The following is a 25,609-nucleotide window of genomic DNA, read 5'->3' on the forward strand; positions in this document are numbered from 1 at the left end:
GAATGGTTTAGGTATTTATAGGGGAAAAAAATTAGAATTTTTAAGAATTAAAAAAAAAGGCCCAAAAAACCAAAAAAAAAAAAAAATTTGAATACAACGGCTAGCTGACTAGCCGTTGTATTCAAAATTTTTTTAAGTTATATTCTTGTCGGTTATAACCGACAGGAATGCTATATTTTATGGCCAGCCCTCCAGCCCTCTAGCCCTCTCCGATTCTGTGGGGCCCTCTCAGATTCCACAGACCTCTGGCCTAGCCTTCGGTTGGAGACGGTTTTCGGGCTATTTTCGGTCATCTGGCCCTCTGGACCCTTCGATTAGAGATGGCCTTAATGAAGTGAAAAGATCATCCTGTTCATACCAAGTGCAAATTGACTTTTAAAGACAAACATATTGCAGGACAAAGTAAACTGCTGAAGGAAGTAAAAACATGGGTTCGGGCTTGAGAGATGATTTACTTGAGTAAGCACCTCCATTTTCAATCCTGATCAAACGTGTAGGCTGAAGATTAGAAGACCTCGGGGTTTTTTTGTTCCTTTTTTTTATGGCTTTTAGAAAAAAGTAATATTATTTGTTTATATTCTTTTTTTAAGAGAAATTTATCTCTAATTATATATAGGGTTATTTTAGGAATAATACTGAGTGAGAAAATAACATTTTAATTTTTTAACTTTTTATAATAGATGTAAATATAACGTAGGTGACAAAATAAGATAACTGAATGGGTGCAGTAGCTCTCAAGAAAATTAGAAAAAGGAAAAAAAAAAAGGCAGAGATTGGTCTCTGCTGGATGCGAAGCTATAATTACCATAATACCCTTGATGGTATGGAAAGGACAATTTTTTTTTTTAGAAACATATGGAAAGGAAATTCAACTGTTGGAGGAAACAGGGAGAGAGACAGAGGCTTTGCCAGTGCAGACAGAGAGAGAACACAGGCAGGCAAGCAAGCAAGCAATGCCATTGCCATTGCCAAGGAAAAGAAAGCGGCACTGAGTCAACTTGGCCGAGTTATGGGGTGCTGCGAGTCGTCTTTTATACATGCACGTCAACACCAGCACCACCCCTTGGACACCTTCAGCGCCTTCGCCGCCGCCAACCGCACTCCTCAACCGTCCAACGGTCGAGCCGATGCCGCCGGAGCCGGAGCAGTGCCTGGATTCTCGGAATTCTCGCTGGCCGACTTGAAAGGCGCCACAAATAACTTCAGCTCCAACTTCATCGTCTCCAAGAGCGGTGAGAAAGCCCCCAATGTCGTCTACAAGGGCCGCCTCCAGAACCAAGATAACCGTCGTTGGATTGCCGTCAAGAAATTTTCTAAATTGGCCTGGTCTGACCCCAAGCAATTCGCCGTATATAATCACACACACTCTCTCTCCTTCTTCTCCATTCATTATTTATTATTATCCCTCCATCTGGGAATTGTGATTAGGGTTTTCCATTTCCAATTGAATTGAGAAATTTGAACTTTGGGGAATAGGATGAAGCTTGGGGCGTTGGGAAGCTGAGGCACAAAAGGCTTGCCAATTTGATAGGGTATTGCTGCGACGGCGACGAGAGGCTGCTGGTGGCGGAGTACATGCCTAATGATACCCTTGCCAAACATCTCTTCCACTGTTTGTGCCTCCTATATTCTTCAATGACTTTGTTTCTTATACAATTCTTGGATTTTCATTTCTAGACAACAGGTTTGACACATTGCTTGAAATAAATGCATTTGTTCTGCTCGAGCCTCTAATATTGTAATCTCAAACCACTTCCACAAAGCTGATTCATTATCTACACGTATGCTATTTTCATTTCAAAATGTGACTGCTTTTTTGCTTTTCCCATTCTCATATTCTTGACAAGTGACGTTGGAAATTTATTGCCTATAACTTTTCAAAGTGCTCGAGATATAAATTCCTCTCAAACTTTCTTGACAGGGGAGAATCAGACCATTGAGTGGGCTCTGCGACTAAGAGTTGCTCTGAACATTGCCGAAGCGTTGGATTACTGCAATAGTGAAGGCCACCCGTTGTACCATGACTTAAATGCATATAGGGTTCTCTTTGATGAGGTGTTGTCTCGAATTTCCTTCCCCAAAATTTGAATATTTAGTTTTTCAGTTTTTACAAGCAGTGAGATAATATTAATCACAGATCACTGGCCCTTTTTTGATAAGTACACATATTTCTTCCTGTGTTAAGACTTTTTATCTGAAAACTGCATGGATTTATATGACATCAAAGTGGTCATTTTGTGGATGGTGTTGGCAGAACGGTGATCCTCGGCTTTCGTGTTTTGGATTGATGAAAAACAGCAAGGATGGAAAAAGTTACAGCACCAATCTTGCGTACACACCTCCTGAATATCTAAGAAATGGTAATTGTTTATTTTTTATACACCTTAGGGAGGGATAAACTGAACTCTAACCGAGGCAGTGAGTAAGATTATATGAAGCAGGAGTGATATTGTATAATCTGCTGGGCTTAATGAAGCCTTTGACAAGTTTCTTCCATACGTTGTGTGGATGCTGCAGGAAGGGTCACTCCAGAAACTGTTACATTCAGCTTTGGGACTGTCCTTTTGGATCTGCTCAGTGGAAAACACATCCCTCCCAGTCATGTAAGTATTTACTGTGCCATGCACTTGTTCTGCAGTCAGTCGGTTTGGAATGGACCCATAATCTAATAGTTAAAATGCAGTGCTTCTTCTATTTGAGTTGTGCAGAAGTCCAGATTCAGTATGATCACAGAGGAGTTGTTTGTTAAAATGCCTCTTGCTCATACGTGTTTAGTACTCGGCATTAGGGAACCCCTTGTTTTTAGCGTGTGGTGGTAAAATATAGTTGCATATACACAAAATAAGTTTTGCACACATGAGTTGACTTTCCTTGTAGCGGTTATTTATTTACTAATATTTATTTTTTTAACTGATATTGAATTTGTGATAGTTGAAGTAATAGGTTGAGATTGATCGCAAGACACTGATGTCGAAGAGCAGCTTGTAGCTTGGATCATAATTTTATTCCTCTATTCCTCTGATTTTGTCTGGATAATCTCGTAGTTTCTAGTACATAATTATGTAGGCTGGTTTTGATAAACAGAATCTCCTTAGAATCGATGTTTGTGTTGATGCAGGCTATTGATATGATTCGTGGAAAAAACATTCTTCTCTTAATGGATTCACATCTGGAGGGAAAATTTTCAACTGAAGAAGCAACTGTGGTCTTTGATCTTGCCTCACGATGTTTGCAATATGAACCCAGGGAGCGACCAAATATCAAGGACCTTGTTGTAACAGTTGCTCCATTGCAAAATAAATCTGATGCAAGTCTTCTTGTCTTTTCCCCACGTGAATGCAATGATTTGTTATCTTCTTTAAGTTTGTCTCGTAAATATTACCATCACAGCAATTTTAAATACCTTTACATAATCCCAAACATGCTTAGTCAGCGTTTTTTTTATGACGATGATGATGCTTTGTAGGTCCCTTCTTATGTGATGCTGGGAATTCCTAAGCACGAGGAAGCACCTCCGACTCCACAACATCCTCTTTCAGCCATGGGTGATGCCTGTTCAAGGATGGACCTTACGGCCATCCATCAGATTTTGTTAATGACACACTACAAAGATGATGAAGGAAGCAATGAGGTAATTGAATTGTGCAAAAGTAGGTTTAGATGGTTCTCTGGTTGCCCTTCTGAAAGTTTTTGTCTTTGGCATTAGTTGTCTTTCCAAGAATGGACTCAGCAAATGAAAGATATGTTGGAGGCAAGAAAACATGGGGACTTGGCGTTTCGTGACAAAGATTTTAGATCTGCAATAGACTGCTATTCCCAGGTATTTGTTCTGTAATATACAGAGAATGTGTTGTGCCCAAGGGGAAAGTATCAACAACTTTGAACCTGGTGAGTCTTTCAGGGATTAGGGTAGTTCAATTCTTCTCCCCTAGATAATGAGTGTTGAATTTATCACGATTTCATCGTACAAGGGACAGTGCTGCTGGAAGTTTGTTGATAAATGAAATCTCGATCGTGATGTTGAGAAAAACCATATTCATATGAGAGTCTAAGCAGTTTTTGTAATTGGCACATTGTCTTCTTGAACTGTGCAGAACTTCATACAGTACAGAGGATTTATAAGGGGCTGATGATTCATGTCATGATGTTTAGATTTACAGCCATAATTTTTCTGCAATGTTCCCTTTGTTATGATTCATTAATTTCATAGAACTGATATTACAGTTCAAAGATGTTGGGACTACGGTTTCCCCTACGGTGTGTGCAAGAAGAAGTCTATGTTATCTCCTTTGTGAACAGCCAGATGCTGCCCTCCGAGATGCAATGCAAGCACAATGTGTCTACCCTGACTGGTCCACTGCATTTTACATGCAGGGAGTTGCTCTTGCCAAGCTAGATATGCACAAGGATGCAGCCGACATGCTGAATGAGGCTGCTGGCCTTGAAGAAAAAAGACGTCGCGGAGGGAGATGATGGGAGAGAAGAGGATCCTGAAATGCTCTGTAATTATTTTTTGTTGCATTGAAGTTGCTTCAGCTGTTGTAACTTGTAACAGAAGTATAGGGTTATCGAGTACAATGGGGTAGGAGAAAGTTGTATCAGTCCAGACGTGTGCAATATATAGGTAGAGGGAGATGCTTGTATCTTGTGTATCAAGTACCGCGCCATTCTTTTCCTCTAATTTTTCATTGAATAACTAATTGGTTCTTAATGTGTACTTGTGTATATGAAACTTGTGATACATCATTTTTATGATGTCACGGAGCGATGGTTAATACGTGAATTTGCTCGAGTCTAGTGTCTATCCAGCTATCCAACGTATAGCTCGGCCTTTCCATCAATGAAGAGGCTCATGAATTCTTCACCATCAACAGTTTCCTTCTCTATGAGGAGCTGGGCAAGTTTGTGGAGGATATCGATGTGAGTTGTGATGATCTGTGTGGCCCTCGAATAAGCTGTCTCTACCAATTCCCTAACCTCTCCATCCACAATATCAGCAGTTGCCATGGAGTAGTCCTTTTGGGACGACATCTGCAAATTCAAACATACATTTTCCATCAGTTCTCTTGTATCTCATAGGCATATGATGAAACAGTGAATAAACTACGGTAAGTAATCGTTTATAGTACCATTTGCCCTAAGAAGGGATTGCCACCAGAGGCACCCACCGCAATTTGTCCAATCTTTTTGCTGAATCCAAATCTCTCAACCATCTGCCTTGCCACCCTTGAAACTCGCATGAAGTCGCTTGATGCCCCTGTTGTCACATTCTCCTGACCAAAGCTAACTTCTTCCGCAACCCTGCAACAAAATGGAGACCGGGTTCAGAACATAAGTTCCCACACAATCTTCAATACAGCCCAAATGCAAAACGGAAGAATGAATAGACTGTTTGAAAGCAGTTTAAAACGAAGAGTTTGAATAACTGACCTTCCACCGAGGGCAACAACCATTTGATTCTCCAGGTAGCTTCTACTGTACAGTCCAGACTCAAGTCTCTCTTCACTTGGAGCGAAGAAGGTGAAACCGCCAGCTTGGCCACGAGGGATGATGGATATCTTAGCAACAGGATCATATTCAGGCATCAATGCACCAACAAGAGCATGCCCCGCCTCTGTAAAGAAGTCACGGAATAGATGAATAAACCATGGTTAACATCGGATGATAGCAAAATCACGAGTTAACATCGGATATGAGGGGAGAACTGATCTTGTTCTATGTATATACCATGGTAGGCGACTAATTTCTTCTTGTCTTCAGAGACAACAGCATTTTTCTTCTCTGGTCCAGCAATGATCCGCTCCAGAGCATCGGCGATCTCATCCTTACTTATTTCTTTGAGGTCACGTCTGGCTGCGAGAATGGCAGCCTCGTTCATCAGGTTCTGCAGATCGGCGCCAGTGAAACCGGGTGTTCTCCTCGCAATTTTGTCAAAGTCCACATCCTTAGCAAGCGCCTTCCCTCTAGAGTGCACCTGCCATTCAAAAATGCTTCAGCTGAGACTTGAGAGAATGTGGAATGTACAATTCTAGCATAACACCTTCAACCACACTTAAAACTCGAGCAAACGTGCAAACTAAAACGGTTTACAAGCATGCATAAAATACAATTTACAGAAAATAATTGCTTAAGCATATATGTATATGGATTTCATGCTAATTAAGAATGATAAGCTAGTAGCCTAGTCCTCATACCAGGCATTAGTTACTCACCTGCAGTATTTTAACTCTGCCAGCAACATCGGGCCTGTCGACGGTCACCTGTCGGTCAAACCTTCCGGGCCTCAACAACGCCGAGTCAAGAACATCCGGCCTGTTGGTTGCCGCCAAAACAATCACACCGGAATTACCAGAAAACCCATCCATCTCCGTCAGCAGCTGATTAATAGTCTGCTCCCTCTCATCATTCCCGCCGCCCATCCCCGCGCCTCTCTGCCTCCCCACCGCATCTATCTCATCGATGAACACAATGCACGGCGCTTTCGACTTGGCCTTCTCGAACAAGTCCCGCACTCTCGACGCCCCCACTCCCACAAACAACTCCACGAACTCGGAAGCCGCGCACGAGAAAAACGGGGTCCCAGCCTCTCCGGCCACGGCGCGAGCCAGAAGGGTCTTGCCGGTACCAGGTGGACCCACCAAAAGACATCCTTTTGGGATTTTGGCACCGAGGGCGGTGTACTTGTCTGGGTTCTTCAAGAAATCCACCACCTCCTGCAGCTCCAATTTTGCTTGGTCAGCTCCAGCTACATCGGAGAAAGTCACCCCCGTCTCTGGAACTTCTTGGAATTTGGACTTGGACCTTCCGAAATCCATGGGGCCGCCCAGCCCGCCTGGCCCTCCTGGGCCTCCACCAGCTCGCCGAAAAAGAAGGAACAATCCGGCAAAGGCCAAGATTGGGAACAACAAATTGCCGATGAAATTGAATAGGCCACCTCCCGAATCGCCTTCGGAGACGGAAATATCGACGCCGTTCATGGCCAAAATGTCGATGAGGTCAGGGTCGTTGGGGACAACGACGGAGGCGCGGCGGCCATCGACGGCAGTTAGCTGAAGGGCAGAACCGTCTTTGACGAACCTGACTCTCTCGACCTTGCCCTTCTTGACGGCGTTGAGGAACTCGCTGTAGCGCCATTGGCTGCCTTCGGGGAGGTCAGTGGTGACCTGGGATTGGGGCTTAGGGGCGTTGAGGAGGAGGTTTTGGGAGAAAGGAGAGGAGGCGTTAGGTTTGGAAGGCTGGGCTTGGAGCACAAGTGGCGGAGTGGGAGTGGGAGTGGGCGTGTTGTCTATGGCTAGGGCGCGTTGTGGCGTGAGAAAAGAGAAGAGCAAGGCGGCTAAAGTGGCTTGGGAAGTTGCTGATTTGAATGGCTGTGAATCGGGTTTAGAGTTGAAGATGTTTTTGGTGGCGAAAAGCTTTCGCTGGGAGAAGAAGGGCAGGGGAAGTGGGAGGGATGATTTGGATTTAGAGGTGGTTTTAGGGGTGGGAGGAGAGTGGAGGATTGTGGTGGTTCCGAAGAAATTGGAAGAGAGCAAGGCGTTGGTGGCGGAAGCCATGGCTTGGGTCGGTTTGGGTTGGCTGGTGTTTGATGTTGGGTCTCCCTCTCCCCTTCTCCTCCTCTCCCTCTTGTTTTCTGTTATCTGTTATCTGTTATCTGTTATCTGTTGGATAAAAATTCAGCTATTTCTTTCGAAATTAGGAATGTGTTGAAAATACTAGTGGGTAATGAATGCCCACAGTATTGAATACCTGCCACAACATTGAAAACGTTGCCAAAGGGTTGAAAACCTTGGCAAAATTTTGATATGTGGAGATCATTTGTCAAAGATGTGTGCTTGGAGTTGCTCTATAAATAGAGCACTCCGTATGCTTCGAAGATAGAGCAGAAAAAGAAAAAGAGGAAGATGAGAGGAGAGAATACATAGAGTTATCTTTGTACTCCTATTATTTCAAATTATAATGAAAGCATCATTGCTACCTGAGGACGTACTCCAGTCACACTGACTGTAGAGGAACCTCGTAAATTTTGTGTCTTGTTTTATTTATTCCATTGTACACACATCGTCGATTTTACAACACGTTATCAGCACGAAAAGCTCTTATGTCAGTGGAAAGCACAACGCCATAAATCCGATGAAGCACTATCCACCTCTCACCTCCGTCATCTAAAATCTCACAGAACAAAAGGTATGTCCATTTTTCGTCTCTCCCACTGCGCCAGAAGCGCCCCACCGAATTCCGGTGAGAATTGAAATTTACGACCTGAAGTCGTCACGAGATGAGAAAACTCGTACTTGACAACTGGTTTCCAGAGATCCAGAAGAATCTCATCAGACTTGGAAACCCAGATCACGTTGTTTTCAACGAATCTTGAGAACTCCCATGAATACTTGGTTGTTTGAGATGGTGATGGCAAGAATGAATCCACACAGGCCTCCCTCTCTTGTGCCTCTGTCAACCCCACTGTCATCTATGTCTCTGTAAGGAAGTTCTTGCTTAACGATGACATGTTCCCTGGGTCATGCAAGAACAACGCCAGTCTCTTGTAGCCTTTTGGATTGAATTGAATTTGGGCAACTTCCATAACTACCCAGCTGGCCCTGCGTTTTGAGACTGGTAGAGACAGAGAAAGAAGAAAAAAAGGGATGTTGACTGCAACATAAGAAAAATATATATATAAAAAATGATTTGAATAGTGCATGACACCATTTAGTCAAAATCATTTAAATGGTTTCTGTTGGTGCATGGCACCATGTTGCAGAAATCAGAAAAGTAACAATAGTAAACTTTGAATAAGTACTGACAAAAGAAAGAAAAATAATAAATAAAAGGAGATATGATACTTCTTGTTATTTATGTGAATTTGTGTTGGTTTAAAACCCTTTCACAAGTTCTATTTACTTTAAAGTAATTTATTTATCATGGACGGTTTTACCGCCTACTGCTTTAAGTTTTGATTTATGTGAATGGTGCTGAATTAAAGCCCTTGTCACAAGCTTTATTTACTTAAATGCAATTTATTCATTATGGCTGAAATTACCGCCTATTGCTTTAATTTATTTATTGTACTTCTTTTGTTACGATGAGTACATACTGGACCCGAAGTTCCTTGATCAGATCAGAACCTGCAGTTTCTTGATCCTCATCAAATAAAAATGATTGGACCTGAAGTTCCATCAAACAAAAAGATCGGATATAAAGTCCCTTGATCCTCAAGATTAGGACATAAAGTTCCTTGATAAGTATCTTAAGTTTGAAGTGCCGCAGTGCCTCAACTTAATTGCAATAAAAAAAGCCATAAGAGTCTCGGTCTGTAAGACTATTAAATAAGGACCAGAAGTTCCTTATGTCCATACTCAAAAATGGTTTAGCAGAAGTATTTATTAAGCGGATGAAATTAATTACCCGCGTTCTGCTGATGAAAATAAAATTGCCAGTTTTTACATGGGTACATGTCATTTTACATGATGCATTATTGATTTGGTTGAGACCTGTTGACAACCATCAATACTTCTCAGTACAACTCGTGTTTGGGAACCAGCCAAACATTATATATTTACGAGTTTTTGGTTGTGTTATCTATGTGCCTATTGCACTGCCACAACATACTGAAATGAAGCATCATTACGGATTAGGCATTGATGTTAAACATCATCTATCATTCAATATTTAAAACCCTTGACTGGGGATATATTTACCGCGTGGTTTGCGGACTGTCATTTTGATAAGACAGTTTTCCTGCCGTTAGGGGGAGAAAATAACTTTGTTTCAGAAGAACGATGAGCAAATATCATTCCAGAAGAATGATGAGAAAAAACCGTTCCAGAAGAACGAAGAGAATTTGTCGTATTTTGATTCATGAAGCAATCAATATACAAAACAAAGTGAGAATAATTGAATGATGCAACGATATGCAAATCAAATGCCAAATGCATTTAATGATGCAACGAAAATGATAAAATCACATATACTTGCTGCAAGTGTGCCTACAAGAATTAATGTCCCTATTGAACAAAATAATATGGCAGCAAATGATTTATCTGTTGCACGCCTGAAGCGTGGCAGATCCTCAGACTCAAAAGGTTCAGTCCTTCGAAAGAAGAAGAATATGGCACTACTGAACTATTGCATAACTGTCACATGCCAAACGCATAACAGTTGCCGCAAGGATACTTGTCCCGAAAAGGTTAATCCGCGGATATGGGAATATTGATGTCTCATGCATGAAGCATGACAAACGTATAAGTTCCAATGACTTAACTCCCGAAGTGGAGATTAAAAATCCAAGCTCTATAACGCTCAAGAGGAGGTTATGATCTGTATTCTCTAAACTATAACTATCCTGGAAGAGATAGTGTAATGCCCTTGAAGAGGCAATGGATATCCCAAAAGAAATGAAAAGTTTTTATGCATGCGCATGCACATGAGAATATGGGATCAAAAATTGATGATAACCAATGGTAATTTTGGTTCTTACAAGTAGCTACTAAATTCATCAATGAGCTGTGGTGATATTGAGTCCCGTTCTTTTTCCATCAATGAAATTATGGGCCAAAAATGGAAATAGGCAATTCCATTACAATTTTGTAAGAACGTGGAAAAATAGACTTATATACTTGGATACAATACAAATAGCCAAAAGATGTTGAACCTAGAAGGTTACATATGGGCATTTGTAATACTGTGAAATACACTCACATGATATGACACAAGGTTGTAAAGGAGTTCATATGAATGGAGAATTATATACAAAGGGTTATGAGTCGCCCACATCATATCTCCATGAGTAAATCCCTCAAATATACATGGAAGCGAATTGCTCTGTATAAATTCTAAAGGAAAATGTGTCATGAAATGTAGAAAATCCCTGAAGGATTCAAATTGCTTGAAGAAAACCCCATAAGGGTAAAGCATAAAATATGTACTCAATACCAATGGATGGTATAAATTGCCTTAGTGAGTATTTTCATTATGGTATTGTTGCAACATACTAAAATCTCTTGCAAGAGTTGATGATATTAAATTGGGACTCCTGAAGAGTCAAGAAAGATTATAAAGTGTTGAGAGAAATATTGTCTCGAACTGCAGAATCGAACAATATGCCAACACGAATCTTATCCATGATATTTATGACATTAAAGAATCGTATGGATTGAAGATTATGAGTTGAATACTCAAATGATTTAGACACTAAGAATGATCATTTATCTTCGCGAGGGTAAAGATAAATTGATATTTGGTCCAGAAGTACCACATCTTAGTGAAATATATGCTTTATTGTATTTAACACAATACACTGAATGAAATAAAGCTTATATATTAATATCTCCGAGAAATTACATACACATGAGTTAAAACAAACAAACAGAAGGGAACCTTCACAAAGGTTACTCATGTGAAGCCTCAGTACTCGGAAGTACCCTAGAAGGGGAAAACACCAGAAGTTGATTATTTGGAGTCTCAATACTTGGTGGAACTCCAGACAGCTAAGACAATGGATGTCTTTGGAATAAAGACTCGAACCCCCGATTGTCATTTTGAGTCCGACCTTCGGATTCCAGTAGCTGGTCGAGCTTTCTTTTCATGCTCGTAGAGTAATTATTTGCAAGCATGTGTAACACTCTATTCTCATGCTTGAGCCCTCTAATCTCTTGTTTAAGACTTGCCACCTCAGCCATTAATGATTCAACTTGGTGAGTTCGAGCAAGTAGGCGCTGTCCCATATTGGATACAGAACCCGCACATTGAACACTGAGAGCCAATGAGTCTTGAACGGCCGCCTCATCAGACCGGTTTGAAAGGATTCTGTTGTCCTTTGGAGTGAGAAGATTTCTGGCTACCACTGTAGCAGTTATGTTATTCTTCATCACAGAGTCCCCAACCGTAAGAGGACCATTAGAAGTTGAGAAGGACGGGCGCCATATGTTATCCTGATGCTGCTCGTCTGTATCAATCCTGAGACTCAAATCTAAACAAATGTTAGATGGGCAAGCCATTTTCAGAAATGATGAAGGAAGTCAAATAAAATCTCAGAAATGCAAGAAAGGGAAATTTCTGCAGGCAACAATTTTTTGAGTGTTACTGAACAAAATTGATATCTCTATAAAAGGAGGGACAACAGGACCACTTATTCAAAAATTGAAGAGACACCGATTTTCGAATCTCAAAAGCTGGATTTCCCTGTATGACGTCTGTCAACATTTCTCAGACGCAATCTCAGCTCTTGGATATCACGTGCAACTTTGTCAAAGATTTCTGATAAAGTTGAAAACACGTGAATCTTACTGTTCTAATTACACCACAGTTGCTGACAAGAGTAAAGGCACAGCTTTACTACCTGCTATTGGAAAATCAATATATATGTCAACCTTTGTCCTCCACGGCAAGGCAGAACTGAAAAATATCTAACTCTTCCTCATCTCCGAGAATGCATCTTTCACAAAGTATGTCGAAATACTCAGTTTCCCCCCTCTCTGAGAATACCTCTACAAACAAGTCACACCAGAGTAAGAGTATCTCATATCATCAGGGACGAGAGCAAGAGTATCTCATATCATGCAATCTCCCTGTCCTTTCCTTTGTCCTTGTTCTTACCTGCCAAGACAAGGATAAAGAAAGCAATATGTCGGAACCTCCACTCAAACTTGCGCTGCCACCAAGAAGTGATGGTCCATTCAAATACAAGGTTTGCATTCCACTCCTGTATCAGATGACAAATACTACAAGAGAAGATGCCAAACCTGCATAAGGAAAATATCACTTCTGCAAGGAGAGAAAGTAAGGCAAGTGAAAATGATATATTGAAGCATGTGGAGACAACCACAACAAACACATGTCAGTTCATCCTCGACAAAGCCTAAGATCACTTGTCACATGAAGCTCCTCATGATCCAATTTCATTCAAGATCAAGCCTGGACGGCCTTTGAAGAAATCACAAGTCCGATTCAAGATCAAGTGTCCACCACCCTTGAATCAAATTCAGGTCCAGATAAAATAGGTAAATTCAGATCTTTGGAGGAAGTCTAGCAGAAAGGCCCTCCAACCCAGTTCAAGAACAAGTCTGTGGAAAGTTAACAACAAGTGAAACACCTCTTTCGGCAACTATCACCGCTAAAAGACTAAAGCAGCAGGATCAATGATCAGCTTAAATAATTTGAAATCAGGGGGAGATACTCATCAAGGGGGAGCATCCAAAAATAGATCAAGGTCTTAACGAGGCAACTCATGTTGATATGTGGGCATCCAAGGGGGAGTGTTGAAAATACTAGTGGGTAATGAATGCCCACAGTATTGAATACCTGCCACAACATTGAAAACGTTGCCAAAGGGTTGAAAACCTTGGCAAAATTTTGATATGTGGAGATCATTTGTCAAAGATGTGTGCTTGGAGTTGCTCTATAAATAGAGCACTCCGTATGCTTCGAAGATAGAGCAGAAAAAGAAAAAGAGGAAGATGAGAGGAGAGAATACATAGAGTTATCTTTGTACTCCTATTATTTCAAATTATAATGAAAGCATCATTGCTACCTGAGGACGTACTCCAGTCACACTGACTGTAGAGGAACCTCGTAAATTTTGTATCTTGTTTTATTTATTCCATTGTACACACATCGTCGATTTTACAACAGAATGTTTATTTTTGTTTATTTTTCTGCAGATACTAGATTAGAGGGGAAATGAATGTTAAAGAAAGTTGACTCAATTTTATAGGAAAATAAATAAATAAAGAGTCTAAATTATGAATCGTGGCTACCTGAGAACTGTGAATTGTTTATATTTTATTTGGGTGTTTGTTCTCTAGATATTTTTACTGGAAGACCCGTTTTTCACTAGGATTTTTTATTGAACAAGTTTTCTGGTTCTGCTATCTCTGCTTCAAAGTTTCGAAGAAACGGCACCATAAAATGATAAATTATTGGAATTGGATTGTTGTTGCTTGGGTTGCGCCTACGCGTTCGATATGCCATCCATCCATCCATCCGTTCATTCATTATTTGTCGTTTTTTGTTAATCCCTTTTCTCAAGGATTTTGGAAGAGGATATACATGGGTGAGGATTCAGGATCCCATCCCTTCCCCTTTTCTTTTTCCTTTCCCCCTTCAGGAGAGTAGGAGATGAGGTTTTAAGTTTGTTTTGAATTGGATATTAAGGTGAGGTTAGGCTTCCATTGGTGTGCTTATGGCCTTTCTGGACTACCATAACTGTATACCATTATCATATGTAAATGACGAAAGCACGCATGTTGTATTGTATGTAAAGTTGTGTATTCATGCAGCTCCATCATGCACACGTCCGTGTTATTGTGTTACGGCATCCTCCTAATTAGCATGTGTGTGTGTGTGTGTGTGTAAATTAATCTTCTATCATACATGGTTTTTCAATGTTTCATATTTTATATGTGGTACAGATGCACGATCGGATTGGAGGAGTAGCATGTATGTATCTGAGTATCCGTGAAGTTTCACTTGAACTTCTTAGAAGCTCTCTTGTTTTAACTTGCCCAACTGTGGAATGATTTGGTCTCATGTTCAAACATATCTACCCACATAAATATATCAGTAGTTGTGTTGAGTACCATGTCGTATACATGGAGACACGAAAAAGCATATGCACACTTGTAATATATAAACAACTAGTGATGAGATCATTTAAGCCAGTCTAACAACATTAAGAAACAAATATTTGTTTAATTAATTGATTTAATTAAGCCCATTAGTGCCTAATATCTTTGTGTATTAATATTCATGTCTGCTTTCCCCCAATCAGAACCAGGCTGGCACCCTCTCCTCATCCTCTGCTTGTATCGTGTGTCATGTATCATGTATCCTCCATCCTGTATGTATGGTATGATCAGCCTTATCGGTGGTCTAATCACCAACACCAATATATATCTTTAACATATTTGTTGCCTTACCTACCTGTAACATATCCACACTTTGTATTAATTAATGTTAAATGGAATATGCATGGAAGGAAGCTTCGTCCTGTCAAATTACTCCTACCAATTGCTCTGCTCTTGTTGTTCTTGCTCTCCCTTAATCAAATAGAGCCTTAGCTGTCTGTGTATGTTGCCAATTAAACTAAACAATTCCACAAGTCCGTACCTACTGATCGTCAAACCGATTCTTCCTGCTATACTTCCTCAAGTTAGATCCAAATATTCTGGCTAATGAAGGTCCCCAGCTATATATACAAGACCGTATCACCAAGTTTGCATATATCTGTCTATCTAAATCTCCACTCCACAAACTCTTCAACAATTGACATATCCTTGATCTGGCCGCTCATATTTGTCCATCACCTCATTCAATTACATATAAAATCCAATTAATTTCAGAAGGAATTAATGGCCATGGCATGCCCAAATTTTGACACTCTCAGAGACCTACACAACTCCGCCAATAACCTTCTCCACTCCCCGGTGATCCAACAAGCTCTCATCAACGACGTCGGACAGGAGAAATGGGTTCATCAAGTGTCAGAAGCGTCTCTAAGAATGCTGGATGTGTGCGGCATTTCCAAAGACATTCTTTCGGTCGTGAAAGAACATCTCCAAGACCTTCAAACCATGTTGCACCGAGGAAGCAGCAGCGGAGAAGCGGACAAATGTAACAAGATTGCAGCCTACAACTGCTACAGGACGAAGCTAAAGAAGGAGACGCTCAAGTGCTTGAAATATCTCAAAGGAATAAGGAACAGGTCCAATTCTAATTCTTCACAAGTATATATGGACTACAACCTTATGGTAGTTGTAGACGTGCTCAGTCAAGTGAGGGTGACTGCCGTTTCAATTGTGGAGACTCTTTTGTCCCTGATTTCCGTACCATGGCTGGAGCAGAAATCATCGGCTTACTTCCAGTTCATGTCCAAGTTTATGCGTGTGAGTGGCCGCCAACGAGTGTACGTACGATGCATGCGATGCGACGGCGCTTCAAAGTGCGAACAAAAGATTGGACGCTGTCGAGATTGCCGTTCAAGACCTTGAAGCTGAGCTAGACTGCATGTTTAGACGTTTGATTGACACCAGAGTCGCCCTTCTCAATATACTTACCAATTAACTACCTCAATTAACCCATTCATTAATTCAGTTGATCATCGGTTGGAACTTCATACCCTCCTCCTCGGCAATTGCAAACCACGATGTCACGATTCGTTCATTTTTCGTTAGGCTGCCCTACCGTGATCGAGTAACTGTGGTGTTACCAATTCTTTGATTATGTACAATAAACTCTCTTTTCCCGCTTCAGGGATCCAATAAGTAGTGTAATTGTAGTTCTACATTCCATGCAACTTATTTACGTACAAGTATATGATTTATTTTTCCACCTCCAGGGGGATTTCAAGATGAGTTGCAGAAAAATTAAAACAATTAAAGCGAAAGAAAAATGGAACGAAAAAGGGAAGTAGTTTCAACTTCACAAGGTGTGTAAAAAATACAAGCATCATAAATATAACTTTCTGAAACGGAGTTTGATGTCATCAACATCATTCATATCACAATATTTTTCTTCACAATCACTTTATTATACCGAAATCAAGAAAGATGCTCCACATGACGCTTTCACTAGTATCCCGCCTAATAAGCCGTTTATGATATCGACTCTTGGCTCTTCCACAGGAACCTGCAACAATACAGTAAAGCCTCGTTTCAATTATTTCTTTCTACCGACATTTCCTTCTATGCGAAAAATTAGTTACTGAAACGATAAAGTCTGTTTGAGAACACCCAAAAAATAAAAAATTGAAGGCCTTAAACAAAAGCAAACAAGGATAACAGGCACTGGTCCACAAACTCATGGACTTACTCAATTACTGGCCCCTTTCTTCAAATGAAAACCATGGAGGAAGCAGAGTTTCAACAAGCATAAATCAAACCAAGCCAAACTCGGCATCATGATCCTTGTGTTTAGAATTTACTTCATTCAAATATATATTAAATACTAAGTCTACGCCATAATTCTAAAATGAAAGGCATATAATCATCGATCAACAGTGTGTAAGCATAGTTACAACTGATCAGACCCAGTTGGTAGCCACTAGCCAGAGCTCTACTCTAAATAGGAGTTCATAAGTTCAAACCCAACTCCCCAAACGTCACAACTGATCAAAGAATGAAAAGTATCACATAAAGCAAACAAAATACAGTGGATCATATGAGTATATATGATAACTTAGCCAAGTATCTTTAGCTAAGACAAAGAAGGATAAACGGTACCTAATGATGATCCTCGTGGCCCTCCCAGGGGTGTCTCCAACCCTAAAAAACATATTAAGAAAGAGAGTAACTTGAGTTTATCAAATTGCAGAGAAAGGTGAAACAAGAGAAGCACATACCAAAACTACAGGACCATCCTTCTTGGCCCTGTACAGCACCCAAAACCTGATGCATCAAAATTTTGAGGAAAAAAAAAACAGTAAGCTTCACGGAAATGCACCAAGGAAAAAAAATACACAAAGCAATATTTCAATAGAAAAATAAGTCAAAGTTAGTAGTAAACTTAGAAAGTGAATAATACATTCAATCTGCAATATATCAATGCAGGGACTGAGGTTTACACCAATAGTAAACCTCTCCAAGGTTCAAACTTGAACTTTATCCCAAATTGCATGATTCCAACGATACACATTCAGTTACCATTGTCCTCTATGCTCAAGAGTTAACGCCTAGCACCAAAGCAACCTTAAACCGGTCACGGATTGAAAGAAAGAAAAAAAACGAAGTAATGTGTGATACTATAGCTTTATATACGCCAGTCAACAACCAAATATTGGCCATTATAGGAAATCCCATAATTCAATCTCGAGCAAGACGAACTTGTTGATATTTCAGCTCCATTATATTAAACAGCCACAATCCCCAACTCGAATCCCAACATTAAAGTGAATTCTAATTTCTTCCTGTTAGTATTTTCATGTCTAAGTTCCTAACCAATCGATCCCCACTTGTATTTGAAAGAACCCCAACATTCAAGTGAATGAATTGCAATTTCTTCCTATTAGCATTTTCAGGTCTAAGTTCCTAACAATCGGTGCCTTAACATGAAATTCCGAAAACATTAGAAAGTGTACCCAGAAAAAAGATTAAAACAAAAAGGCACGCAGATCCAACATAGCAGAAATTTGACCAAAGCTAATGTACGAAATCGGCAGAGTAGACGGAGTTTACCACATCACAGCACACATGCCTTTGCCGGTGAGGGTGTGCCACCGCTTAGGCTGATGCACCGTGATTCCCTTATACGTTATGCCCTCGCCGTGTCCTCCTCCCATCTTCGCCGATCACTCTCTCTTTCTCTTTCTCTTTCTCTTTCTGAGCTAGCCCTAGACTCCAAAATGAAATCTGTCTCAATTAAGAAATGCTCCAGACCCGATGACAACTCTACCATTCCCGACCCACTTTTGCTTCTCATGACGACAAAAGTTATTTCCCATCGTGGGCTTCGCTTGACTAGTTTTTCTGCAAGCCCAACTTAGTTTTTGAAACAGAATTTTTAAGTTAATGAAATTGAAATATGGATGGAATATAATAAAATAAAGCCGTTTTGAGGTTTTCTATGAAATGAAGCATGCAGCGGAGCTACTACGAAGAAAACCCAGGACAGGCCCATAGGAAAACCAAAGTTTTATTTTGCTTGCATCTTTAAAAGAGTTTATTTCTTTTATCAAATTAAATTTATTTTCAGGGATTTTTATCATACTTTTCAAATATAGTTGATGGTGCTTTTTTTTTTTTTTTTTTTTTTTTTAGAGAAATACGATAATTCATTGCAAGCAAATTTAGAATACAAACAAACTGAGAATAGTGTGCATACTTGGTCTCAATAAAATCTTGCTGAGAATTTCACTCCGATCGAAGGAAAAAAAGTGTCCCGCACAACATAAAGTACCTATCCTCAAATGTCAATACATAAACAAATTCCGAACTATCTTCGAACAAAATATGCAACTCAGGGGGTCTTCAACCAACTAAACTGATTGATTACAAAGCTTTCAACCATTTCATGCAGTGAGCGTCAACAGTGTGGCAAAGCTTTCGACCATTTCTTCCATAGTCTTTTCCACACGCTGCAACTCAGTCTCAACCACCGGTAGAGAATGTCTCCAATTAGTTGGACCAACATCCACATAGTATCAGTATGAGACCTATGCCCACAAAACTACGAACACGAAATCAAGGTAACTCGACGCCATCCCTATAGACGAAGCAGTCGTTTCTTTTAGTGAAACCTAAGAAGACCTAGAAACCCTAGACATCAATTTTACAAGAAGACCAAGACTAAACTAAAATAATTAAAACCAATCCATTGACCCATCATCACCTGCAACTAGAGCAAGTCCGTTGCACCCAAGAGCCAAGGCCGCCAAGGGAAGGCGGAGCCACCACTAAACAGTTGAGAAAGACCACATAACACAGAAAATCAAGCCATATAGTAATATGAAATTGAATGAATTAATCAATGATATGAGTGACCACATACATTTCATCACCCATAACTAAGGTGACAAATTAATCTATTAGATTGTTAATAAATATGATATTGGTAGTGGTGGTGATGATAATGTAAAGTCAAATTAAATGGGTATCCATTAACAACTCAATCGATTGATTTGCCACCTCTACCCATAACAATGGATAATATAAAAAGAAAGTGGAAGAGACTTTTTAGAAAGTACTCACACAACGATTAACCCAAGAGTTTTTTTTTTTTTTTGTATTATATTAACATTTAATGTGTAATTTATGTTATTCTTTTTAATATTTATATGAAATCATTATTGACACTCGAAAAATCTTATTTCACTCCAAACTTTGTTTAATTATAAGAAATATACACGTGAATAGTGTAAAATGAGGTTTTTAGGGAACGTTTGTTTGCCCTCACTAAACTTCCTTGGATTGGACCGGCTTAGCCAAGATTGCTAGCCAGTGTTTGGTGCGAACAAGGATTATCATTAATGAGACTAAGTCAGACTTGCACCGACTAAGTCTTTCGTTAGGTAGTCTTAGCGAGGACCCCCAATATGTATGAGATTGCTAGTCTCATTCCCAAACCTGCTTCGTTTGCCTATTGCATCGTCTACACGTTGCGTCATTTGCAAGAGTTCCTTTGCAACACCGTTTGCCCACTGCTCATGTCTGAAACAAAGCCCACCCACTGCCTAAACCTCAAAATCCAACAACCAAAATAAAAAATAAAAAAAAACGTAAAACAATAACAACGACAAAATCCAACCCTAAAATTCAAAATCCACCCACTGCCAGAAAATTTCGAGATGGCTTTGCAGGCGGAGAAGCCAACGAATGTATCAGAGGGAGGAAAGAGATCCGAAATTTTTTGGGAGAAAAAAGGATGAAGAAGGTGGAGATGCTTAACAGCGGTAAGAGGGAGGGTGGAGATGCATGTATTATTATATATGCATTAAATATTATTATATATACATTAAAATAATATAAAATATTACTATATATGAATTAAATAATTTAATAATTAGTTCGTTAATTATCCTGCTTTTTTACTTTGACATTGCATCAAACGTTTAACTAAGTTAATTCAGCTTAGTCTATTCTAAACCAGTCCAACTTAGTCCTTAAAGTTAGTCCGGTCCGAATGTTCGTGATGTCTCATAGTAGTGCTTATTTGCCAAAGGGTCGTCGTCTTTTGCAAGTTCACCAGAAAGTGATGCAAGGTTTTGTCCTTGTGATCGTTATCTTTATATTTGGTTGGATTTTGTTTTGTAAGGTAAGTAATCATATTGTATTCCAGATTAATGATGTTTTTTGCTTTATTTGATAAATGAAATACTTATCTTAAAATAAAGGGAATTTTAATGAAAAATCATAATTTTACACTAAAAAGTCAATCATGGTACTATTCACTTTATCTTTTATTTTGTCTTTATCAGTTAAAACTCAAAGTTTTCAAATCCTTTTGCATTAGTTTTCCTTAAAATATAGAACTTTAAAGATAGTGCAATTTTGACCATTGTATTTTTTTTTTTTTTTTATGGCATGATAAAACAGATTCTAAATAAAATATAAAACTCCTTAATTAATAGATAGAATCAGAATCTCTATAAAACCAGCCAAATGTATTGTGTGGCTCTAAGGAATCAGCACTTTACCCAAACGAAAAACTCAGCTTATGTAATGAAGATCCCAGTCACATTAAAAAATGAACAAGTGTGGAACACGTGTGCCCAAAATACCCCCATGAGACATGTCTGATTTTGACCAAACTCTTTATAGGGGCTAAGCAATCAGTCAAAGGCCATATATCAGACCGTCAAAGGTCATATATTGGACCGACGGAGGAGCTCCACTGAATATAAAAAGCCACCCTCGCATGAGTCCTTGGAGCCAAAAACCAAACCAAAACAATCTCATCCATTCGCCAGTCAAATTCAACGGCACGATGGCCAGCACTCCGACGGTCGACGCCAGAAGCGGCTTCTGCAGTTCCAATTCGGTATTCTACAGCAAGCGCAGGCCCATACCACTCCCGCCCAACGACTCCCTCGACATCACAACCTTCATTTCCTCTCAGGCCCACCGTGGCAACGTGGCCTTCATCGACGGCTCCACCGGCCAACAACTCACCTACGTTCAATTATGGGATGCCGTCCGTTCAGTTGCCTCTTCGCTCTCCGACATGGGCATCCGAAAGGGCCACGTCGTCCTCCTCCTGTCCCCGAACTCCATCTTCTTCCCGGTCGTCTGCCTGGCCGTGATGTCGCTGGGCGCGATCATAACAACCACAAACCCCCTCAACACTTCTCGAGAAATCGCCAAGCAAATCGCCGATTCCAAACCGGTGCTCGCCTTCACCACTCGCCAGCTCATCCCCAAACTCGCCGGTCCAAATCCTCTCCCCATCGTCCTCATCGATGACGAAATTGAAGCGCCTATTGATAATAAAAGTATTGTGAATACCTTGGGAAAGATGATGTCGAATAAAAAACATGATGGGTTGAAATCGAGGGAAGCGATCACCCAGGACAACACGGCGACGCTGCTTTACTCGTCGGGAACGACGGGGGCGAGTAAAGGCGTGGTGTCGTCTCACAGGAATCTGATAGCGATGGTCCAGACCGTTATCGGCCGGTTCTATTCGGACGATAACCACCACCAAACGTTCCTCTGCACGGTTCCCATGTTCCACATCTATGGTTTGGTGGCGTTCGCGACGGGCCTACTTGCCTCCGGATCGACGATTGTCGTACTTCCTAAGTTCGAGATGCATGACATGCTTTTGTCCATCCAGATGAACCGCGTCAGCTATCTGCCGCTGGTGCCTCCCATACTGGTGGCGCTGATTAACGCCGCCGACCAGCTGAAGGCCAAGTACGATCTGAGTTCGTTGAGGTGGGTGCTATCGGGTGGGGCCCCGCTGAGCAAGGAAGTGATCGAGGGGTTCTTGGAGAAGTATCCGATGGTGACGATTCTTCAGGGTTACGGATTGACGGAATCGACAGGAATCGGAGCGTCAACGGATTCGCTGGAGGAGAGTCGCAAGTACGGTACGGCGGGGATGTTGTCGGCGAGCATGGAAGCTATGATTGTGGATCCGGACAGCGGTCATCCACTAGCGGCGAATAAGACGGGAGAGCTCTGGCTCAAAGGTCCCACGATCATGAAAGGTTTGTCTACGCGTTCAATCCAATTAGCTTACTAATTTTTCCGATGAAAGAAAATTCTTTACTGGTTTTTTGTTTACGTCCGCTGGCTGATTGCCTTACATTTTTCTTTTTCTTTTGGTTTTTTTTGTCAATATTTTTCTTTTGTTGTTTATTTGAATGGTAACGTGACGAATGCTACTAAGAAATGAAAGACCCTCAATTTAAACTATATTTTGTAATTTTATGACATGGTTGTTGTGTTTATTTTTTTATTAATGATTCATCGCATAATTAACAAATATAGTAAAAAAATATAATTTTCTTAACATTACTTACTAATAATGCGAGCGGTTGATGATGATCCAGAAATGTTAATAGAATTGTAATTAAATAACTCCAGTAGTGGATGATGATGCTACAAAAATAATAGAATTGTATATTTGCATCATCTTTTGTAAATTGAATATTATTGTACGTGAATTTGGAAATGTCTGTTTTAACTTTTCAACAGGTTAATATTTGTTAATGAATTTGTGAATTAGTTTATAATATATTGTCGGGTACAACTGTATGTTCAGGATATTTTAGTAACGCAGAAGCGACTGCATCGACACTTGATTCAAAAGGGTGGTTGAGAACCGGAGACTTGTGCTACATCGATGAGGACGGATTTATTTTTGTAGTAGATAGGTTGAAGGAGCTCATTAAATATAAAGGATATCAGGTGAGTATCCCTCACACACGTGGCACAATGATAATATTCGTCAACTTGCTGCATATATTATTGGAAGAGAAACCAATAAAACCATTTATTTTGTTATTAGGTGCCCCCTGCGGAACTGGAGGCTTTGCTTCTCACGCACCCTGAAATTGCTGACGCTGCTGTTATACCGTAAGCCCATGCACCCCTTCATTAGCTCAATAGTTTATGACAAAGTAATCTGGATCAGCTGTTTTCTATCAAGTATTTAGTGATTAATGTGTACATGTATGTATGTATTATGGTTATCAGATTTCCAGATGAAAAGGTTGGACAGTATCCACTGGCATATGTGGTAAGAAATGCCGGAAGCAGTTTAACGGAGAGCGGAGTGATGGAGTTTGTGGCCAAGCAGGTGGCTCCGTACAAGAGAATTAGGAGGGTGGCATTTATAGATTCTGTGCCTAAGAATCCATCTGGCAAGATTCTCAGGAAGGATCTCATTCAGCTTGCAGCTTCTTCTTCTTCGTCTAAACTATGAGCACTTGTAGTACTAGTGCTACATTTATTAATAACTTGAGATTGAAATAGTGGTTGTACTTATAACAATATTAGTTCAGTCAAATTCTCGGCCTAGTTAGTAAGTTCGAGAGGTTACGTACTGAAAGACAATTGGAATTCCACTATAAAATCAATGGCAAAGTAGCCATACTTCTTATAAACACATGCAATGTTCCTCAATTTTCTTAAACTCGAGGATTCTCGAGAAGGTGTGTTGACAAAAATTCCATTTACTTTTCACTCTTTTTCAATGGAGATTATGAGCTTTTAAGGACTGAATTTGGTGGAATCATCTGAGTTTAAAAAGCTTGTGTCCATTTGAATTTGGTGAAACAGTCAAGGTGCAAGAGATTTTTGTTTTGCACCCTCTTCCTAGTCCCCATATAATTCAATCACTTGTAATATTTTCATGAAGCATTGAATCTAAATGATGTTGTAAAATCGACGATGTGTGTACAGTGGAATAAATAAAACAAGACACAAAATTTACAAGGTTCCTCTACAGTCAGTGTGACTAGAGTACGTCCTCGGGTAGCAGTGATGCTTTCATTATAATTTGAAATAATAGGAGTACAAAGATAACTCTATGTATTCTCTCTTCTCCTCTTCCTCTCTTTCTTTCTCTGCTCTCTCTTCAAAGCATACGGAGTGCTCTATTTATAGAGCAACTCCAAGCACACATCTTTGACAATAGAATCTCCACATATCAATATTCTGCCAAGGTTTTCAACACTTTGGCAATGTTTTCAATGTTGTGGCAGGTATTCAATACTGTGGGCATTCATTACCCACTAGTATTTTCAACACTCCCCCTTGGATGCCCACATATCAACATTAGTTGCCTCGTTAAAATCTTGATCTATTTTTGGATGCTCCCCCTTGATGAGTTTCTCCCCCTGATTTCAAATTATTTAGGCTGATCATTGATCCTGCTGCTTTAGTCTTTTAGCGGTGATAGTTGCCAAATGAGGTGTTTCACTTGTTGTTAACTTTCCACAGGCTTGTTCTTGAACTGGGTTAGAGGGTCTTCTACTAGACTTCCTCCAAAGGTCTGAATTTACCTATTTTATTTGGAGCTGAATTTGATTCAAGGGTGGTGGACACTTGATCTTGAATCGGACTTGTGATTTCTTCAAATGCCGTCTAGGCTTGATCTTGAATGAAATTAGACCATGAGGAGCTTCATGTGACAAGTGATCTTAGACTTTGTCGGGGATAAACTGACATGTGTTTGTTGTGCTTGTTTCCACATGCTTCAATGTATCATTTTCACTTGCCTTACTTGCTCCCCTTGCAGAAGTGGTATTTTCCTTATGCAGGTTTGGCATCTTCTCTTGTAGTATTTGTCCTCTGATACAGGAGTGGAATGCAAACCTTGCATTTGAATGGACCATCACTTCTTGGTGGCAGCGCAAGCTTGAGTGGAGGTTCCGACATATTGCTTTCTCTGTCCTTGTCTTGGCAGGTAAGAACAAGGACAAAGGAAAGAACAGGGAGATTACATGATATAAAATACTCTTGCTCTGGTGTGACTTGTTTGTAGAGGTATTCTCAGAGAGGAAGAAAACTGAGTATTTCGAGATACTTTGTGAAAGATGCATTCTCGGAAATGAGGAAGAGTTAGATATTTTTCAGTTCTGCCTTGCCGTGGAGGACAGAGGTTGACATATATATGGATTTCCCAATAGCAGGTAGTAGTGCTGTACCTTTACTCTTGTCAGCAACTGTGGTGT

General features: G+C 40.2%; 4 protein-coding genes across 6 annotated transcripts; 3 read left to right on the forward strand and 1 right to left on the reverse strand.

Moving 5' to 3' along the window:
• The first annotated feature begins 703 nt into the window (after positions 1–703).
• LOC103927119 (serine/threonine-protein kinase BSK1) lies at positions 704–4,711 on the forward strand. 3 transcript variants are annotated; one of them, XM_009336013.3, is made up of 9 exons: positions 704–1,348; positions 1,477–1,612; positions 1,922–2,055; positions 2,255–2,360; positions 2,518–2,603; positions 3,119–3,307; positions 3,467–3,631; positions 3,707–3,820; positions 4,225–4,711. In XM_009336013.3, the coding sequence occupies exons 1-9, from the start codon at positions 719–721 to the stop codon at positions 4,471–4,473; spliced, it is 1,809 nt and encodes a 602-aa protein (XP_009334288.2). In that variant the 5' UTR covers positions 704–718; the 3' UTR covers positions 4,474–4,711. The 3 variants fall into 3 exon arrangements, with proteins under 3 accessions (XP_009334288.2, XP_048431703.1, XP_048431743.1); XM_048575746.1 differs by having other exon boundaries at positions 4,375–4,711; XM_048575786.1 differs by having other exon boundaries at positions 1,184–1,326.
• On the reverse strand, positions 4,611–7,704 carry LOC125473180 (ATP-dependent zinc metalloprotease FTSH, chloroplastic-like). Its single transcript, XM_048575657.1, has 5 exons — positions 6,213–7,704; positions 5,728–5,974; positions 5,431–5,614; positions 5,130–5,301; positions 4,611–5,031 (listed from the first exon to the last, which is right to left on the reverse strand). Exons 1-5 carry the CDS (start codon positions 7,551–7,553, stop codon positions 4,810–4,812), a joined length of 2,166 nt encoding a protein of 721 aa, XP_048431614.1. The 5' UTR covers positions 7,554–7,704; the 3' UTR covers positions 4,611–4,809.
• Positions 7,705–15,350: 7,646 nt separating this feature from the next.
• On the forward strand, positions 15,351–15,983 carry LOC103929155. Its single transcript, XM_018642943.1, has one exon. The coding sequence runs from the start codon at positions 15,351–15,353 to the stop codon at positions 15,981–15,983; it is 633 nt and encodes a 210-aa protein (XP_018498459.1).
• Positions 15,984–21,394: 5,411 nt separating this feature from the next.
• LOC103927137 (4-coumarate--CoA ligase-like 5) lies at positions 21,395–24,056 on the forward strand. Its single transcript, XM_009336035.3, has 4 exons — positions 21,395–22,636; positions 23,194–23,339; positions 23,440–23,507; positions 23,628–24,056. The coding sequence occupies exons 1-4, from the start codon at positions 21,412–21,414 to the stop codon at positions 23,854–23,856; spliced, it is 1,668 nt and encodes a 555-aa protein (XP_009334310.2). The 5' UTR covers positions 21,395–21,411; the 3' UTR covers positions 23,857–24,056.
• The last annotated feature ends 1,553 nt before the right edge of the window (positions 24,057–25,609 follow it).

Source organism: the organism of the source record quoted next, unplaced genomic scaffold (genome assembly GCF_019419815.1).
Source record: "Pyrus x bretschneideri cultivar Hongxiangsu unplaced genomic scaffold, Pyrus_bretschneideri_v1 Contig1, whole genome shotgun sequence".
Classification (NCBI taxonomy): Eukaryota; Viridiplantae; Streptophyta; class Magnoliopsida; order Rosales; family Rosaceae; genus Pyrus; species Pyrus x bretschneideri.